General features: G+C 40.4%; 1 protein-coding gene across 7 annotated transcripts in view; it reads right to left on the reverse strand.

Moving 5' to 3' along the window:
• Window positions 1-1,020: 1,020 nt before the first annotated feature.
• ATL1 (atlastin GTPase 1) overlaps window positions 1,021-20,996 on the reverse strand; it is an 80,321-nt gene continuing 60,345 nt past the window's right edge. For 6 of the 7 annotated variants that reach the window (XM_084791363.1, XM_084791357.1, XM_084791358.1 and 3 more), the window contains 8 exons: window positions 16,197-16,289; window positions 14,972-15,110; window positions 9,889-10,016; window positions 8,957-9,013; window positions 8,369-8,440; window positions 5,547-5,978; window positions 4,293-4,307; window positions 1,021-1,457 (listed from right to left, as the gene is read on the reverse strand). In XM_084791363.1, the coding sequence (XP_084647489.1) occupies window positions 1,347-1,457; window positions 4,293-4,307; window positions 5,547-5,978; window positions 8,369-8,440; window positions 8,957-9,013; window positions 9,889-10,016; window positions 14,972-15,110; window positions 16,197-16,289 (1,047 nt within the window). In that variant the 3' untranslated portion in view covers window positions 1,021-1,346. The remainder of the gene's footprint in view (window positions 1,458-4,292; window positions 4,308-5,546; window positions 5,979-8,368; window positions 8,441-8,956; window positions 9,014-9,888; window positions 10,017-14,971; window positions 15,111-16,196; window positions 16,290-20,996) is intronic. The other variant, XM_084791360.1, reaches the window with a different exon arrangement.

The following is a 20,996-nucleotide window of genomic DNA, read 5'->3' on the forward strand; positions in this document are numbered from 1 at the left end:
GAACGTGCACATACTCTTCTGGCTCGATTATCATTCACCATTTCTGAGACAGTTAAAAATGTTTGAGGGCTCCTGATAAGAAGCGTCACCATTTCCCCCATGACTACTCTCCCTCCCACCTTAATCTTTATTTTTCTCTAAAGGGTTTGGTTTCCTTAATAAAACTCTACTAAAGATTTCTGCCATTAGAAATATATTATAGCTGGGTAGTAGTGGCACACGCCTTTAATCCTAGCACTTTGGAGGTAGAGGCAGGTGGATGTCTGAGTTGGAGGCCAGCCTGGTCTACAGAGCACCCAGGATAGCCAGGGCTACATGGAGAAACCCTGTATTAACACCCACCACCACCACCACCACCACCACCACCACCACCACCCAAAAAAAAAAAAATATACCAGCTTGAGCTACACAGAAAAATCTTGTCTGAAAAAATAAAACAGTAGATCAAAGAACTGGAGAGTAACTAATTAGCTTATGCTTCGTAAGATGGAAACTTAAGTTTGAACTGGTATTGGAAATAGTGTATGGTCTCACCACCCAGAGCACCCATTCTTGTCCTGAAATGGTATCAGAAAGAAAATGCACCTTCACTAACGTGGGATAGCCCTTCATGCCACACCAGCACCTCTCAAAAGTCAGTGAGCATTTGTTTTAATGTTAGGAAACAGTCAAGTTTAATAGTTCACGTATTAAAAGAATAAACCTATGAAGAATACATTTCTGGTGTACCAAATGAAAAAATATACAGTGCAGTGGAACTCAAACACATATACAAAACAATTTTTGTGCATTTTTATCAGAAGATTTACATTCTATATTAAGTCATAAATATAAAAGAAACAATGTGTAGTTTTTGGTAAAGCAACTTTAAGCTCTTAGATATATTTCAAGATAAGAGCCTGTGGTATGTGTAAGATTATATGGATTAAATCAAGCCTGCTGAGTTATGCTGTGCTTTAACAAATAGCTATGCAAAATAACTTAAACTTTCTATAGAAATTAAATGAGCATATCCAATCCTGGAGTAATATCACACAATATTTAATTATAGCCCAGTAGTAGAACTTAGAAAAGTCAAGCAGAACACATCTATTGTCCTCAAATTTACAAATACCTGAAATCATAACAGCATATTTAAAGACAGAAATCAAGAAACTGTACAGGTTAACAAATAACCATGCATACACACATTTGCTTATTAAACACTGGAGTAAAGAATTAAACTGTTTGAGTCCTCAGGTGTTTGGTTTTCAATCTGTCTGAAGGAAGCACTTTGAATGTTTGCATGGAAACAAAAGCTTTGATAGGTAACTAACAAACGGTCATGCACCTGTAATTTTTTAAAATTAAATTTTCTTCTTTTCTGGCTGTTCAGTAGGTTCTGACTTTGGTGCAGGAAAAGCTTGGTGATACAGATGTCTGTGGGTTGCTGCTGCACTGTAAAGCTTGTATAAAGCCTAGAATGTAAGAATCAGGGTTATATAGACCATTAAGCACAACAGATGTAACTTATCCCTTTTAAGCTTATAGTACTATATAAAATTCAGCATACTGAAGTCATATTTTTAAAATACATTTTTATATGGTGTGTGTGCATTTGTATATGAGAGTTCATGTGTGTGTGAAGACCAGAAGTTGTTGGTTGTCTTCCTCTATTGCTGTCTACATTATATATGAGGCAGGGACTCTCATAATTTGGCCAGTCTAGCAACCAAGCCTGCCCAGAGAGTCCCATCTCTAACTTGTAAGCAAAGGGATTATAGGTAAGCCACTCCATCCACCTGGCATTTAAGTGGGTGTTGGAGATTTTAATTCAGGTCCTCACCCTTAAGTGGTACGTGATATACCCACTAAGCCATCTTCTCAGTCCTGAATTGATACTCCTTCTGTCAAACACAGCCTGGTGGGGGCTGCAGGGGGGCTGGATGGCTTAGCAGGTTAGAACACTGTTTGCTTTTCCAGAGGACTCGGGTTCCACCCCCAGCACAAACATGATGGCTCATAACTACCAGTAACTCCAGTCCTAAGGGATCTGACTCCCTCTTCTGGCCTCTATGTGGTACTGCATGCACATGGTACATCGACTTGCATGCAGCTGAAACACACACATATAAAACAAACAGCAGTAACTAGTATCTTAAAATGTATTTTTGTTCCATGTCATGTGCTACTGGTTGAGCTTCCCAAGCATTTACTCTCTGACTGCACTTTCTTTCTCTTAAACATCTTTTAGACTGCGATCTCCCAGCCCAATAGCTTTCCATGTCCCAGGGACATGTGGGCACTCCCCCATTGTGAACATTGCCAGTTTTAGACAAGTCGGATCTGCAGCCTCCTTTTCCATTCTTGTGTGTGTGCCAGGGCAGCTAAAGGGGTACTGCTCTGTCCCCATGGTGGCTCCTTTATTTCACGTATTTTGCTGTGTTTCCACTATTCAGTTCTGACTGAACAGAACCTCATTCAGAAAAACCACCCTAAAAAAGCCTTTCCTCACTGAAATGACCTCCTCCAATAATTCCTTGTATTTAATGGTTAATTTAATGGTGTTTGAGTCAAAAGGCTTTTAGGGATTTTCTTGAGATAAAGTTTCACTATGTGATCCAGGTTAGCTTCAAATTTATGATCCTCCTCCCTCCACCTGCTGAGTACTGGGGTTAGAGGCATGTGCCACCACCACACCCAGCAATCATTTTTACATACTGTACATTTTTGGGTAGGCCTAAGTGTCTTCCTTTTCCCTTCTTGGCTAGTGTATAAGATTTATCCCCTCTGACTGTCACAAACTGAATACTCAGTTCTGACTTAACTTATTCTGGAGTCTGTAGTTTTAATATTTTTAAGAATTGGATAAAAGCTTAATATTTATATAGCTATTCTCAAGAGAATTCATTTGTGATTCTATGTAGCTGTTTCCTTTTTTAAAACATTAATTATTTTATATATATGGATGCTTTGTCTGCATGTATGCATACACATCAGATGATGGCATCGGATCCCACAGGACTACAGTTACAGACAGTTGTAAGCTGCTGTGTGGGTTCTCGGAATTGCACCATCTCTCTAGCCTCAATAGCTGTTTTTCTTGACACTGTAAGTGCAGATAGTGCTGTGATCCGTCCTGTAAATGTGGTCAGTACAGCATGGCAGCATCCTAGCTTTGTCCTGCTCTGCTCAGTGCTGTGATCGTCCTGTAAATGCGGTCAGTACAGCATGGCAGCATCCTAGCTTTGTCCTGCTCTGCTCCCAGTATATTTAGCTTCATTCCAATTCCCTTCAAGTGTTAGGTTTTTATGTATAAAAAAGATTTTATGTATAAAGTTGAAATTTGTTTCATTTTTGTAGTGAATTTAGTTTACTTCTACATAAAGTAGCTGTTACTGACCTTAAAATATTAAATGTTCCATTGTTATTTGATTAGAGGACATAATTCACATATATAGTCAAGCAGAAACTTAGGGAAGAATTATTTGTTGTTCAAGATTAACTGAAGAAAATGACCCAACAATTCTATAGACACAATTTTTCTTAGTGCCAAAGACAGTTTCTGTCTGGAAGCTCAGCTTCTTTCCCTGTACATGGGAAGGAAGGAATGCTAGTTCATGGGCCATGTCTGGGAATTCACCCCTTGATGGGGCCTTCTTAACATGGGCTCCATAGCTGTCAACTCAAAGCCAAAGTTCTTAAGGTGGCAGCTGCATCTACATGCCCTCTGCAATGGAATTTACTCAGATTGCAGACCCGAGGCTTCACTGCAGAAGAGCAGAGGACACCTGTGGCTGTCAAGTCTTCTTTGTCATCTATGCAAACGTCTCTGGGTATGTCTACAAACTAGACAGAGAAGATGCACCCTCGGTATGGGTGAGGCTGTTCACCGCACGGGCTGTGGTCCCAGACTGAATAGAAGAGAAAGTGAGCCGAGCGCCAGCCTCCCTTCTCTGCTGCCCTCTGCTCCTGCCACCATGCCTTCTCCACCATGATCTCTTATTAAACTGAGCCAATTAAACCTATGCTTTCTACATGTTTTCTCTTGTCTGGTATTTGACCAAAATGAGGAAATTACGTAATGTACTATTAAAGCTTAAAACATGACATTTTCTACATAGGAACTAAATCAGGCACTCTTTAATGACACTTTTGTGCAAATTAAATCCTACATAATATTTGGAATATGTTAAAGTTTCATACAAACTTATGTTTTAGAGAAGTATTTTCTAAGATAAGACTAAGATATCCTTTAATGCTTAGTCAGTTATAAAATAGGAATATGTTTACAAATAAGAATGTTAACTTACCTCATTTGTGCTTCCCTGTGGCAAAGGCAATTTTTTAAAAAAAGAAAAGCATTATTATCTTGCTTAATTAATAACATAATTTTCAACTTTATTTGTAGTATCAGTTGTGAGCATTAAGGAAAAATACTCCCAAACATTTTCCAGCTATTTTATCAAAAATAGTTTAAAGAAGCCAATTGTGTATTTCTGGTAGGTTTTAGCACTGTGTTTAGGATGGTTTGAGGTTCACACAGCAACCCATCTATCTGTTAGCACTAACAGGTGTGCGTGAGGCTCTGGGGTAATGAGTGGCTCAGGATGCAGCTGGACTGCATTCATCTCCAGTGTGCTCTCATCGGGTGCTTCCGTTTGAGTCCTTGAAGGCACGCTACTCTTTAGTTACCATTCTATTACGGAGTACAGACAACTGTGCTCTTCATGGTGTGTGTGTGCGTGTGTGTGTGTGTACATGCATGCTACTCTGAGCTACCCCTGTAGACCATTCTATTATGGAGTACAGACAACTGTGTTCTTCATGGTGTGTGTGTGTGTGTGTGTGTGCGCGCGCGCGTGCGTGCGTGCGTGCGTGTGTGTACATGCATGCTACTCTGAGCTACCCCTCTAGACCACAATGTTCAAAAGCTTAAAATACAAAATTGTATGGAGACCTTTAACTTCCCTAAATTCTCAATAAGTAACTAAGGAGACTTCTAGAACATTGAGTTGGTAAGTTAGTGTTGTCTTCCATATATTTACCACTGCCTTCCTGTCTTTAGTCAGTTACTTGGATATCATGCCATGGGGCCCTGACTCCCTCAGCTGCATTAAAAGGCCAAGGAGCTAACCCAAAGCAGCTAGGTCAGAGGCCGACCACTGTCTTATGCTGTGGCTTAGTGCAAAAGTCTGGGTCAAACAGAGTCTGTAGGAATTTGATACTAAAGTGAATACTATATAGAAAAGCTCTCACAAAGCCAGTGCACACAGGGTCACAAGCAGCTCAGTAACTGTTTTCTCATATTTCTGCCAATATTAACATTTTAGAACCAGAGAGTAAAAACAGTTTATCTACATATCTTTTCAATATTAAAATGTTAACTAGAAAACAGTTATATAACGCATACTCTATTATAGTTAGTTGTTCAAAATCTTGCCATATTATGAAGTTTTAAAGAATAGGCCCAAGTCATGTTCACCTGTATATTTCTGATATTGAATGCAACATTAATTACACAGTGTGCACAGAATTTAACTGAGAAAAATTAAAAGTACTCTTACCTGGTCCCACAAAGCTGCAGCTACCTGGTCGATTACAGCGCCCAGCTCTCGATATTCTCCAGAGTAGCGGATGTATGCCCAGGTGCACAGGGTGATAAGTGTCAGTCCCATGATCATGTTGCACAGGCTAGCTATGATGTCCAAACCAATGAATCCAGTCACACCAGCAATCACGTATGTGATAAAGATGACGACAAACAGCGTGGCTGGGGTGCGAGCTGCATGGAAGATATTTTTGCTATCATTGTGCTTAATATACTGGATGTACAGTTCATCTATTTCACTCTCCAACTGCTGCAGGTAACGCCGGCTGAATTCCTCCCCACCCATCTTCTTCACCCCTCGGAATAACTTCACAGATTCTTCTTTTAGCTGCAGGTGCTTGGTCTGCAAGTCGTTGGGGGCCAGAAATGGTTTGTCACCACCACAAACCTAAGTCAGACAGAGAAGTGTTTGCTTATGTAATAGGGAGTAAATTAGCAACTGTATCCAAAATTTCCATTAGTAGCTGACTTTTCTTAGAGCACAGTGGTATGAGGCATAAGAATGATAAACTCAGATGGGCTACATTTCCATCACCTGGTGACACTGCAGCTAGAACAGTGTTGCCAGTTACAGTAAGGTTAATCTGAACAACCTATTAAACAGCTGTTGTTTAAAGTATAGCATATACAATTACATGCACTACAGATTTCGTCATAATAAATGGCTACGTACTTACCACATTATACTTTTCATCATTATCTTAGAAGCCATTTCTACTTAATAAAAAGATCACTGTGTAATGCTAACTACAACTTCATTCCTCTTGCATTTATGTATTTTGATTGCATCAACAGGACAAGTTGAGTGATCTAAATACATAGTAATGTTTGCACAACAAAATTATTTGATGCATTTCTGAAAATATAATCTTGTCATTAAGTGACAGAAAGGAGGCAGATATGTGTTGTCAGCCCAAAGTATCTACCCCCATATCCATGAGGCATTAAACTATCAGATGTGGCTGGTATAAAGGCTTATATAATAAAGTTTTATGGTTTTGTCTTTTTTGTTTGTTTGTTTCCTGAGACAGGGTTTCTCTGTGTAGGCTTGGCTGTCCTGGAACTTGAGAACTCACAGAGACTGACCTGCCTCTGCATCCGAGCGCTGGGATTAAAGGTGAGTGTCACCATGCCTGGATAATAAAGTCATTCACAATCCATTTCTGTTTTTGCCTCTCTTGACAGGAACTCACTGCTGTGGCCCTGGCATGGAGCCTGTTCTGTAGACAGGCTGGCCTCAAACCCACAGCCACCCACCTGCTTCTGTGTCCTGAGTGCTGGGATTAAAGGAGTGCCACAGTGCCCAGCCCTTCTCTTTTAAGACATAGGAAATAGTATCTATGACTTAACCAAATTCTTTTAAGATGAAAAGTCACGACTCAACATAATTGCCAACTATTTGTTCACAGAATGAATACAAAGCCAAGAAAACAGTTCTTCTAGGAGTCAAATTATACTGAAGTAATTTTGACCAATGAAGTTTAATTTAAAATGATAATCAAATATAAAACCCTTGAACTATGAAGTGTATTTTCCTTAGCAATTTCACTGGTTTAAATTAAACGGAGCCAACTGGATATTTTCTTAAACTGGGTAGAAGCACATTACATGTTCTTGAACTTCACTTTCAAGTTTTTAAAACATTACAAGGCAGGCTGGGGAGATGGCGCAGTGGGTAGAATACTTGCTTATGCAAACAGGAGGACCTGCTTTCCAATCCCAACAACCATGTAAAACGAAACAAAACAATCAACAACAACAACAAACGGGGCACTGCTGCCCACGCTATAACCCCAGCGCTGAGGGGTGGAGCTCACTGGCCACCTTAGCTTCTAGTTCAATGTAAGGCTCTCAGAGAAATAAGGTGGGGAGCAACAGAGGAAATTACATGTGTGTGGACAACTCCTGACCCCCACATACATGCATGCACATAAAAAGTAGTTACAAAGCAATTTTCAGTTAACCGTGTCCTTAACTTTGGCTATAGTTTTAATGTTGACAATACATCTGAATATCCTTTAATTATATACCAAATTTCTCTTTATTGTAAGGTTCCATCAATTTTAGATGTCACTTTGATCTTACAACATTTTTAAGAGAAAATGATTCCTCTCACATTAGTTAAAACTAAAATCAGAAAATATACTGCATAAAAATACTGGTTCTTGAGGCTTGATTTTTATTTCCTGCAAGTTTTAAGAGAAATATTAACACTGTAGAATTAAGTATGCACAGTGGAGAGAGTAGCATTTCCCAGTGGGACGCCTTGTCAAATAAAATGAGAATAAAAATATTTTGTTAGGAGAGAACTGAAAGTTGTTTTAATGCTTTTAAAACTGTGCATTGTGTCCTGGCTGTGGTGATCCCCGACTTTAATCCTAGCACTCAGGAGGCAGAGGCAGGTACATATCTGCACTTGAGGCCAGCCTAGTCTACAGGACAGCCAGGGCTACCACAGTGAAACCCTGTCTTGAAAAAACAAACAAACAAACAAACACTCTGTGCATTGTGTGTGGTGTTTGTTTGTTTATTGGGACAGAGTTTCATACATAGGCCACGCTGGTGTCACTTTCATGGCAATTTTTCTTCCTCAGCTTCCCATGCCTGTTGTGCAATGTTCAGTTTTTAAAGTATCTTAGGAATATGAGACATGCGATATATATATCCTGAGCAAAGTGTCATTAAAGTCCCTTTTCATATGTACACAGCATGATGTGACATTAAAGAAAAGGTTCAAAAATGAAATACTGCTTACTTTTATAAATCCTGAATTCTTACCTCTTCCATCTTCTTGTTGTATGTGTCCTTGGCAGTTGCGACAGCCGCTAAATTGTTAGCTTCTGCTGTGGCCTTGGGACAAAGTACATGTTATAACGTAAAGTGGAACCATATGCATCACATGCAAGAAGTGTACGAGGACCGGCATCCAGGAACTGAAACAAGTGTTTCTATTGCATGTTTAAATTACTATTATTAACTTTTTAAGATGTATAAAACCTAAATTTTTACTTTTTAAGCCATATGCTAAAATAAATGTTCATTTGGATGACTTTTTCTCTTAAAAGTATATTAGTCTTGTCTCAGTAAGTGCAGTGGGAACCAGTACACTGGGCAGAACAGAATGAATCTGTTTCTAAACAGATTCAGTACAAAGAGGACACAAAGTTTTTGGTACAAAGTGGGTCTCAACATAAATAAGGCTGTTACATAAAGCTGTTGCATGGGCAGACGGCTAGCTGGTCAGTAAAGTGTGAAGCGTTCAGATGGACGCATTGGTAGGCAAATGGTCTTCAGGTGATTATGAGCGGGAAAGCTTGGCTTTAGGGACAGATGTTTTCAAGCACCATATCTCCGGTTAGTACGCACCTGTAGCATGGACTTGGGATGTGGTAACTCCTCACCTTGATAGATCTTTATGTATGCCTAAGACAAAGGAGAAAGACTTAGTCAAGCAATTTCATTCAACATTTCTTGTGGTAAGTTGTATTGTGGGGTCTTGACAATTTAAAAAATATTTCAGGAACTATTATTTCTTTGCTTTTTTTTTTAAACTAATGCTGTTCCCACCTTCTGAAATGCTCTTATCATACATACATAGCTAATGCTGCCCATCTTCAGGAAGGCTCAATTCATCTCCCTAAAGCTTTCCCAAGCCCCTTTGTTGGAGTACCTCCCCCTGCTGAGTCTGTGCCCTGCTGACAGCACATGCTGTATGGACCTGAGGTGCTGAGGGATCATGAACCCAAACTGTAAGCTTATCTACAGCATTAGATGGGACATTCAGATCAACCATTGTACAGAGTGATGAAGGAAAATAGAACACATAAGAATGCATTTTATATGGTAAATACCAACTTAAAAACTGACATTTAATTTTGAAGTACTTCTTCATTAAGTATGCATGTTGGCAAAGGGCATTTGGTGTTAAAGTTAAGAGCTAAATACAGATTTAAAGTAATTGTCCTAAAAACCCCATTGGTGCAGATAACAGTTTGGAAGAATCTTTTTCAAGAGGAAAACATAATTGCTTTGGAACAATCTTAAAGGTGAAATTCAGTATGCGTGAGCTCTGGAAATCACCCCATGAAATACTATTCCAGAGTATAGTTCCCTCAAGTTAAATTCAAATGGTAAATTTACTTCTAAGGAGTTTCCTCAAAAGACTGTATTTCCTCAGAAAGCGTTTTCTCTTAGGTGTGTCATAATTTTTCCAAGCTTTTTATGGGCGCCTTATTTATACATCTGCCCCACTGAGCTTGTATGTGAAGGCTCACAGAGTCCTAGACACGAGACGATACCTTGAAGTACTCCAGCAGGCCGCGGCAGGTGATTTTATTCCCATTGATCTCTTTAATATCTAGGCTCTCGGGGCTAAGGAGCCATGGAATCAGTATTTTCAAGTTTTTGATGAATTCATCATCGATTTCTACAATTAAAGGAAATCCACCATTATTTTAAAAATCCAGTCCCGTCCTCCATGCTTCAGAATCAAACCTCCTCTGATTGCCTCCATTTCTCTGGCCCCAGTGGCAACATCCCACTCCCTTCCCATCACCTGGCAACTACGGGAACCCGAGGCTGGGGAGACAGTCTTCTTGACAATCATCCACTGCTTGGCTCTCTTACCTCCACTCCAATGACTTATAAAGTGTTTCTTGACATTTATGTAAGCATTTCATGTAGTCTGAACCTTTGGGTGTCTTATGGTTATGTATAGAGGCTCAAAAAGGGGAGGCTGGGTGTGGGCCAACTGCTGTGGGACTGAGGCAGGACCATTTGAGTCCAGGCGTTCAGGACCAGCCCCGTTAATAACAAGACTATGCCCTGCACCAGGTTCCCACAGAAGTGAATGAGCACTCAAGATGATGTCTTTTCATAAATTCTTCAGTAAGTTTTGCCTCAAGAGAACACAAACTTCTTAGGATTCCAGAGGCTGGGCCTATGTGGTAGTTACCTTAGTTACCAAATATACACCTGGAAATGTATGCTTTATAAATAACTACACAGAGTAGGCACAATGGCATAGGACTGGGGTATAAACTAATGAAGGTAATTATCAAGATTACCTGCAAAATCATTAGAAGTCTCTTCCCCCACCCCCTTTTGAGACAGGGTTTCTCTGTGTAACCTTGGCTGTCCTAGACTTGCTATGTAGACCAGGCTGGCTTCTCACAGCAATCCACCTGCCTCTGCCATCGGAGTGCCACCACGCCCAGCTTTTTTTTCCTCTTTAAAAAGCAATTGTCTTGCATAGCATTTGACTCTGAAATCTTAACTGCTGCTAAAGAAGTGGCCCCACAGTGTATGCATAACTCCTTGCTAATTAAAAAACTATTTCTATTCTAGCACAGGTATTTGATTCGGTAAAGGCTAGTTGAGTGTAGGGTGAATGAACATGACTCAAAACTTTTGACCTGTGGTTTTCAGTATGGGAAGTTCCTTCATTACCAGCAATTAAATCTAATCATAACATTTTAAGAACACTGAAAATACTGTTATTTCTGGTGCTATTAAAGATGGTAATGACTGCAGTGCGCTGCAGGATGGTGGGCAGATTATTAGTGTTGATGATGAGCTAGAAAGTTATTTCTGCCTGTGAACAGCACATGAGAAGCTACTACCAAAGAACAAAGTTTTCACAACTGTTTGCATCCAGAAGGCATTTCTGCCAGACAACCACTCTGATGCAGCCCTCTGAAGAATACCATGGCTCGCCCATAAGACATCCAGGGTAGAAATCATCACATTATAAGACTCAGGGTTTGCATGGGCATTGCTGCTCTATTCATACAACAAAAACTGGAAGCAACTTAGATGTCCCTCAACCGAAGAATGGATAAAGAAAATGTGGTACATTTACACAATGGAGTATCACTCAGCTGTTAACAAAAAGAAAAGGAAAGAAAGAAAGAAAGAAAGAAAGAAAGAAGTGAAACTTACAGGTACATGGATGGAAATAGAAAAAAAAATATCCTGGGTGAGGTAACACAGATTCAGAAAGACAAATGTAGTATGTGTTCTCTTATATGTGGATATTAGCAGTGGTCAATGACAGCCAAGCTACAATCCATAAAACCACAGAGGTTAGGTACAGAGTAAGGCACTGGTGGCATAGACACATCTCCCTAGGGAAGGGAAAGAGACAGAGAAAAATGGGTGTGGAACTGGAATGGGAGGATCAAATCGAAAAGTTGAGGAAAGAGGGAGATGAGGGAATGCAGGGAGAGACAGATTTAAGGGTCATTTGAGAGGTACTATGGAAACCGAATACAGTAGAAGCTTCCTAAAATATGTACATGTATGAAGATCTAAATGAAATCGCCAAACAGTGGGGAGACGGAACCCCAAGTGTACCACTCGTCAGCCAAACAAAGCTTCCAGTACTGGATTGGGTTACATCTAATCGAGTTGTTGGCCCAAGGGTTCAATGAGAACCTCCAAACAACTCGGGCTGTTGTCAAGACAATAGGCTGCTCTCCACAAACTGACAGCAAGGCCACATTGCTGAAGACAACACCTACACAACACCCTGAACATGGAGAAGTCAATCAGGCCTACACAGAGCTTTCACCCCTACATGTGTCTTTGGTACAGGAAAGTACTCTGCACACTGCCAAGCCTTTGACTTACAATGGTGTCCTTACCGCAATGGTGGTACAAAGTTTGTGGGAGTAGCCAACCAATGTCTGATCTGACTGAAGGCCCATTCCATGAGATTCAATCCATACCTGACACTGCTTGGGTGACCAAGAACCTGAGACTAGATACCCCAGGGACCTAGGGTAGAACCAAATATTACTGTTCTGAAGAAATCAAAACAAAACAACAAAACAGCAACACAATGACTCCTAATGATATTCTGTTATATATACTCAGAGATCAGTTCCTTGCTCAGCAATATCAGAGAAGCTTCCTCCTACAGCAAATAGAACCAATACAGAGACCCAGAGCCAGACATTATGCAGAGAGTAAGAGACCTTGGGCCACTTAGCCCTACACAGGGTGGATCCATCAAATTCCTCCCCTCACAGCTCAGAGGACCACATGGAAGAAGAGGCAGAAAGAATGAAAGAGCTAGAGGATGGAAGAACACCAAGGAAACCAATACGACTGGTACACATACGAACTTAGAGCCTGAGGCGGCATCCAAGGATCTGCATGGGTATGTACCAGCTGGGGCCCTAGAGCTGAAAAGAGAAGTGAACATGCCCCTATCCCTAACCCAGAAGCTATCTCCAACTGATAACCACTTGCAAATGAAAATTTAGCTTCCTCTAAGGGAGTCTCACTGGAGAGACAAACTACTCTCAGGGTAGGCTGCATGGCCAGAAGTAGATGGCCGACAAAAAGCGGACTCAGCGGCATCTTTGGAGGTTCCTTGTATCATAATGTGTTGTCGGGGCTCTTCTTTTAAAATACGTGTGTGTGTGTGTGTGTGTGTGTGTGTGTGTGTGTGTGTGTATGTGTGTGTGTGTCTTCCTTTTACCCTACAGGTCCTTTGTGTATGTATTATGAGATTCCTGAGCGTAAGAAACTCTGTTTCTTGTGCTTTCTCTGGGGTTCTGTTCCTTCTACTTGTTTGCTGTGTCCATTTCTGATGTGTTAGTTTTGCTTTATCTTATTGTTATATTTTATTTTATTGTCATCCCATAGAAGCCTGTTTATTTTTTAATGAGAGACAGAAAGGGGGTGGATCCAGATGGGAAGAGAGGAAGGAGGAGCTGAGAGGGAGAGAGGGAAGGGAAACCATAATCAGGGTATAGTATGTGAGAAAAAAACCTGTTTTCAATAAAAGAAAACATTTCAGTGTTACTTGGAAAAATACTGTAGATAACAGATTTTAAAAACTGCCAAACAAAACAGTGAGATGAAGAAGAACATTTCTGTGCACAAAGCAGATTTAGCAGCAATCCTATAAGGTATATAAGCCTCATTAAAATGGAACTTAGAGCAACTGTTTTCATTTCTATTTCTCCCAGGGCTAGCTACTTTGCAAACTCACAGTTGGCAGATGCTTGTAGTCAACTGTGTAGGCCAATATCTATGTAGGCATAGTGGTTCAATTGGATGGAGAACAAATTATTACAAAGTAGGTGGGTGTATCTGTGATATTTCCTAACTTTTTTTTCCTGAGCATAGGCACTGCAAAGTGCCTCAGTGGAAGCAAGAGGCACAGCTACTTGGAATATGAGAGAACAGACCAGCGGGTAAGGAAGCCTTGTTCAGGTCCACCCCTCTCTCCAACCCTCCCCCCCCCCCCCCCCCCGCTCCTGTTTATGGCTCCCAACCCTAGAGAAGAAAGACAGGAAGAGGGCTGTGTGTCCACTAGGAGGTTAGAGTTCAGGAGCAGCAGTGAAATTACAGGCTTCTGGCATCTGCATGTTAATGTGATGTGCACACAGCAGTCTGCTGCTGTAAACACAGGGAAAAGAGGAAAATTCTCAGGTATAGAAAAGCAATGCTGGTGCTTATTGTATCAACTGCCAATGTTTAAGATAAAGGTGTCAGCTAATTCCATGGTCCCAAGGGAAAATACTTTTGCTGATCAAATCTGCATGTTTTAAAAAATTGGCACAAGATATGTTGTTAATTTTTAATGTACTTTAAAATCCCCTTGATAATAATTGTGATGAATGAAAAAGCAACAAAATGTCACTATTTCACCTCTGACACAATGCAAAAAGCTGTAACTAGACAAGAAAGCTTGGAGTCTATGGTATGTTCAATGACAGGCTCACAAGTATAAAGTCAAAAGAACCTTGAAGTACATCGAATCAACTACAGAGCAATTGTCTAAAGACAGTGCCTTGACTCTTTCAAGAATGTGAACTTCCATTTCTGAAGATCCTATCTCTACCTCCATGTCTTTTCAAACATTAGTCAACCTCTGTTAGCACAAATTACATGCTGTAAAAGATAATACCTGAAAAACATTTAGTGCTTATTCTTTTGTTTTAAAGAAAGTTGTTCTTATATGGAGAGGACTTTGGTTTTTGGTGAAGTTTTTATAATTTGTTAGATTCTTCAGTAGCCATTTGAATCCAATGTCTGCTCTCAGCATCTAATTATGTGTTTCAACAAATACAATATTCCAAAACACAGACATTTTCCCATTTTAATATGAATAAGGAAAGCTAAGCATACACAGAGGCAATTTTCAAAGCACAGAGATGAGAGGTGAGGCTGTTAGCTGTTGGTGGAGGCAAGACGTGGGTCTGTGTTCACAAACAGCACCAGAGTCACCAAGCCTGACCCCCAGTTCCCTGGCCAGCATCTCGTCACCTGCCTCACATGAAAGCTAAGCCAGCAGCCACAAGCAGGCGGAGCCGATTCCATGATCAGATAAACAAAGCAAACATACTCATTAAAAGGCAGACAAACCTTTTAGTTTTCCATCAAAGTTTGGGTTTGTAGCTACTTTTAAGCCAGGATGAGGTAGGAGAAAACAGGAAATGTTGGTAAAACAGGAATGGATGTGCTTTCTGACATTCTGTAGTTCTTCATGCTGGTTCCCCGAGACCTGCAGAAAGTCATTCTGGAGTTAAACATTTGGGGGACAGAAACTGAACACAGGATTTCTGTGACATCCTATATTTGCTTTGCCTGTCTGCTTCCATAATGATAAAAATGGCATGATGTGGCTGGGATTAAAGGACTGAATTTGTCCATACAGCCATATCTGTGTATAGCAGATGCACAGCACGGTTAGCACAGTTGACAAGCCACTGTCTTCCCACAGAACAACACGGTCAGGTCTATTTCAGTATTGGTCCAGTCTCTGGTACAAATTCCTGTCATAGTTTACTGCTGCAGAGATAAACACCGTGCCCAAAGGCAGCTCGGGGAAGGAAAGGTTTATTTCCACTTCACTTATGTTTCATCACCAAGGGACATGAGGCCAAGATCTCAAGGCAGGAACCGGAAGGCGGGTCTGAAGCATAGAAGCCACGGGAGTGCTGCTTGCTCCTTAGGGCTTGCTCAGCCTGCTTTCTTACACATTCCAGAGCCACAATGGCTGAACAATCAAGAAAGCCCCTACAGGCTTCTTACAGGCCAGCCTGATGAAGGCATTTTCTCAATTGAAATTCTCTCTTCCCAGGTTACTCTAGCTTGGATGAGGTTGAGAAAGCAAACACCCCCACCACTCCCAAAAAACCCAACAAAACAAAAACAAAAACAAAAAAACAAACCAGCTCAACACTTAAATTCTAGCAAGGCATCTGAATGGCTAGGTATTTCACACAAGCCTAAATACCCCAATCCCTTTCAGCCATGGGTTTAACAGTCTGTAGAAATGACAGAATCAAATACTTATTTAAATTGCCTAGAAAATGTCAATCTAGATATTTACTCTGTAGTCTTGAACTGTTTTGCATCTTCAAGGTAAAAGTTATACTTTCAGGAATAAGTGTTTTACACAACTACCAAAAATGTATCTGTATCAAATCACTGACAATACTTAAAATTACCATTCCACCATGGCTTATTAACAAATCCATCTTGGGTTGTATATAGAGATACTGTGAGAGGCAAGTGAAGTTGTGCAGAAGATCATCTGACCACTTTAGTTCAGGGGAAATGGCATGCACCGACACAGCTAACCAACCTTGAGACGTTTTTCCAAGAACTTGGCACCACCATCAGCTCCATATGAAAATTCGTATGGGAAACTCCAGTCTCGAACAAGAAATATCAGACTCTGAAAATAGTAAGAAAAGGCAAGTAAGAGTGCTTGGAGGTTGTAGCCCTCTGCTTTTTACTGAAGCTGATCACATTATTGAATCTTAACCATGTTCCTTATCATATTGTGGCACTCAAAGCAAACACCAGCTTCTCAGCAGTCTGCCATGACATCAGCAAGCTGCCTACTAACTCCACAATGAATGCATCCCATTGAGATGAGGGCCAGCCATGACCCACCATTAAGCTGGCTGAATGGAGCTATAATTAGATTTTGTGTGTGTTCCCATGAGAGTCTGTCCCTTTCTCCCCTCTTTTTCCCTCTTTCCCTGCCCCCTTCTTACCCCCCCCCCACCTCTCTCTGGCAAAGTAATATGCATAAGATACCAGATTAGCTTTTAAAGAAGTAAAACATTTGAGACAATTTCACTACATAGTCCACTCTGATGTTGAACTCACTGTGCAGACCAGCCTGTCGCTGAACTCACAGCAGTCCTGTGGAAAGCATACTCTACCAGCTTTTATTCTTTTGTTTTCTTTTTAAATGTTTCTTTTTGAACTTTTCATGTATGTGTGTCTATGTGTACATGTTTAGAGGTCAGAACTGGTGGCAATCGGTTCTCTCTTTCTACCCTATGGGCTCTAGAGAGTAAACTCAGTTAATAAGGCTTAGCAGCTAGCACTCCTATACATGAGCCATCTTGCCTGCCCTTTACTAGCTTTCCCCTAAACTGAATTATTTTATCTTAATAGAGATGCTAATATGCATTTTCTTATCACAAAAGTACAAAATCCAGAGAAAGAAATTTAAAATGCATTCCAAATCTCAAAAGCAACCACAGCTAACACTTGGTAACACAAGGAATAAGGCAAGAGAAAAAGAAATACAAATTTTAAAATAATGACACAACCAAAGTAAAAAATATTACATTAAAATATAATTGAAATTAGAAGTCTACTAAGATGGCATTTTAAGAGGCTGAGGAGGTTTAGTAATCAACTTTCACCATCAGAAGCTCTCAAGTGGTATGTTCACTTTAAAATCTTCTATGTTGAAGTATGTTCTACATACAGAAAATCACACATAATGACATGGCTTAACCTACTCTCAGAAACTGAGCATGCCATGTACCAGCACCAGATAGAAAAGCCACGTCCATCACTCCAGAGCCCCTGCTCCTGCTTTCTCCCCTCCACCTCTGCTTAAAGGGGATCACTATTTTGACTTGAGAAATCGTAAGTTGGTTTTGCATGTCTTCATCCAACATCATATTTGTGAATTTTACCAAAACTGTTTCTCATTCATAGTCATCACTGCATAACATTCCATTATGTGAGTGATTATTAATTCATTCTACTATAGGTGAGAAAGTTGATGGTTAGCCTCAGAATGTGTGTGTGTGTGTGTGTGTGTGTGTGTGTGTGTGTGTGTGTTTATAATACTTGTGAGGCTTTTCCCAAGACTTTGTTTTGTTTTGGTTTTTGGAGACAGGGTTTCTCTGTGTAGCCAGGCTGGCCTCAAACTCATAGAGATCTGCCTGCCTCTGCCTCTCGAGTGCTGGGATTACAGGCGTGTACTACTGCACCAGGCTTGGTATCTCTTTTTAAGGATATGTTTGACCCTTAACTTTTTACCACAAGAAAATTAGCATTCTCAGACTTCCTCTTATCTTTCCTTCTATCTCCTAATAACTTTGAAATAAAAGTTTGAGTATAAATGGTTAAAATACAATGAACACTGATAGCTCTGACAAATGCATGTGGAAATCATAAGGTAATTCTGAAGGTCCAACTTATGCCCCCATGTTATTCTGTACTTTCCTCACGACAATAATTTAACATACCAGAATTTGATTATAGTTTTTCTATTGTAAATAAAGAAATCCAATTTAACACAATTAAGTTAAAAAGCGTGGAATTTCTCACTGGTTCCATAACTGACGATACCAGAGCCAGTTCTCTTTCTAATCAGGCCTTTCTACATGATGACCAAGATGACATTGAGATTCTGAAGAACACTGCACTAGATTAGCACTGCTGTGCAGTTCAGTTTTCACTGACAGCTGTACCAGCCAAGTCCAGGGACTTGCTGTGATTGACTGTGGGCGGTCCTGAAACTATCCCTGTGGTCAGAAGGAGATCTGAATGGAACCACTAAGAGCAGATTCCCATTAGAGGAAGTGCTACTAATAGCTAGAAGTGAAGCCTGGGACCACACAGAAACCACAGATCTCACTCCTGCACTACTTTGGCTTGTCATGGATTGCAAGCCTCTTGCTTGCTAGTTATTAGGATAAGCACAGTGCTTAGCATAGGATCAGTATCTTTGTGTAGTTTCTTAAATTTTAATATCAACATTAATGTCAAGGGTCAAAATGCTTGTATTATGCTCTCTAATCATCTTAGTCTTGGTTGGGCTTGTTTCTGACTTGATCCAACACATCAGCAGTCCTTTGGAATCAGCCTCCATACTCAAGCTTTCACCGGTGGTGCTGGGGTTGGAGCCAGGGCCTCATACTCAGTAGGTCACCAGCAATCTAAACAAGACACTCAGAGTTGCTGCACTTCGTGACTATTCTCATTCTTGAGAAAATCTTCTGCTTATTTTATAGTTGTTGGACAAATAAGCTAGAAATAAAATTCTTAAAGTGATTTTCAAAGCTCTCTCTTAACTGTTCATCTACCCCTACTTATTGAGTATTACTATGGCAAATTCTATGGGAATTATTTATCCTTAAGTATTCTAAGGGAGCCGGGCGTGGTGGTGCACGCCTGTAATCCCAGCACTCAGGAGGCAGAGGCAGGCGGATCGATGTGAGTTCGAGGCCAGCCTGGTCTACAAAGTGACTCCAGGACAGCCAAGGCTAACACAGAGAGACCTTGTCTCAAAAAACCAAAAAAACAAAACAAAACAAAACAAAACAAAACAAGAAAAAAGTATACTAAGTATATCAGTATATTCTAATGTTGACTAGAATTCATCAGTATTTCCTATTGAGATATTATAAACATTCAAATTTTGCTTCTTTTAAAATAGTTTCTCTCTATTACATTTATATCATTAGCTTCTTTAGGGGCTCTTATTATGCCACGTAGTATACAAAGGTGAAATTTATATAATTTGTGGGGCAGGGAGGTTCTCTATAAGAAAAATAAATATAAGTGGGTGTAGTGGTGCACACCTATAATCCCAGCACTCATGGAGGCAGAAGCAATTGGATCTCTGTGAGTTCGAGGCCAGCCTGGTCTACAAAGCAAATCCAGGACAGCCAAGGCTACACAGAGAAACCCTGTCTCGAAAAACCAAAACAACAACAAAAAGTCTTTGGAAAAGTCTGATAAATATTGCAAATACACACACACACACACACACAGAGAGAGAGAGAGAGAGAGAGAGAGAGAGAGAGAGAGAGAGAGAGAGAGAGAGAGAGAGAGAGAGAGAGAAACAGACAGACAGACAGACAGACAGACAAAACCAGACAAATAGATAATATATCTTTGATCACATTTCTTTTGGGGAGCTGTTCCAAGTTATGCCTCCCCCCTCTCCCTCTCTTACCCACCTTACACACACACACTGAGACAGGGTCTTACTATGTTCCCCTGACTGGCCTGGCACTAGCTATATAAACCAAGCTGGCATCAAACTTTCACTGACCATGGTACTTCTGCTTCAAGCACTGGGATTCACCCCGAGGACAGAGTCAAGCATTTCCCCAGGCAGCACCCTTTCTTCAAGTTGGAAACTGTAATATGAACGTTACCAATGCGGGGTAATGCTTACCTGCTCGTTATTCTTAGGGCTTTTCAGGGGGAAAAGCTAGTACTTTTATGTGTGTGCATGTGTACATGTATGTGGGTGTGTAATGTGTATGTGATAGACTATTACCTTAATTTATGCGGGTATTTGCATTTTGAACACTCAGATACAGGAGTAAGACATTTTCATTGAACTCCTTTATCATATCTGTGCCTCCTTACCCAGAATCCTGAATCAGGAATCTTGATCTTCCTAGGCACAGGAAAATACTGAATTATGACATCCCATAATTACTTAGTTGTTTTATATCACAATACAAACACAAAAGCCTCAGAGTAGCAATGCCAATATTGCCATCAGTGGCTATGAATATTTAATGAAAGCTTTCAAAAACTTTTCAGCATATGTTCTCCTCTTTATTTTTAATTTATTTGCTCATAGACTGAAGATATTGAAAATGATATTCTCTTTTTATCTTTCTTTTTGTTGTTGTTTTTCCAAGATAGGATCTCTTTGTGTAGCCTTGGTTGTCCTAGAACAATCTCTGTGCATCAGGATGGCCTCTGACTCACTGAGATCCGCCTCCCTCTGCCTCCCTCGTGCTGGGTACCTGACTCTCTTTTATCTTTCATTTGTTCTTCCTACCACAGTAAACAAGATACAACGTTCACCCTGGGCTTCACATCAGCCTTGTCTAGGGAGAGTCACCCTATAGATCGTTCACCTGGGAGCCATGGAACAGTGCTGCTGACCCTTTTACATCCTGGTCACAGTTAGAAACTTGATTTGCTGGATATAAAATCTCTGGATCCATCTTTTCTCCCATGGGCCTCTTGGTGTGTGACTGTGCAGTTATTATCATGTTTCACCAAGACGGTGCCTTTCTCCTTTTATATAGATCTCACTGAGAGAGGAGAGCGCTTTGCAGAGAAAACTACTAACTTCAGTCTTCTAACTTTAAATGGA

This window comes from Acomys minous, assembly GCF_964271855.1.
Source record: "Acomys minous genome assembly, chromosome: 8".
Classification (NCBI taxonomy): domain Eukaryota; kingdom Metazoa; phylum Chordata; class Mammalia; order Rodentia; family Muridae; genus Acomys; species Acomys minous.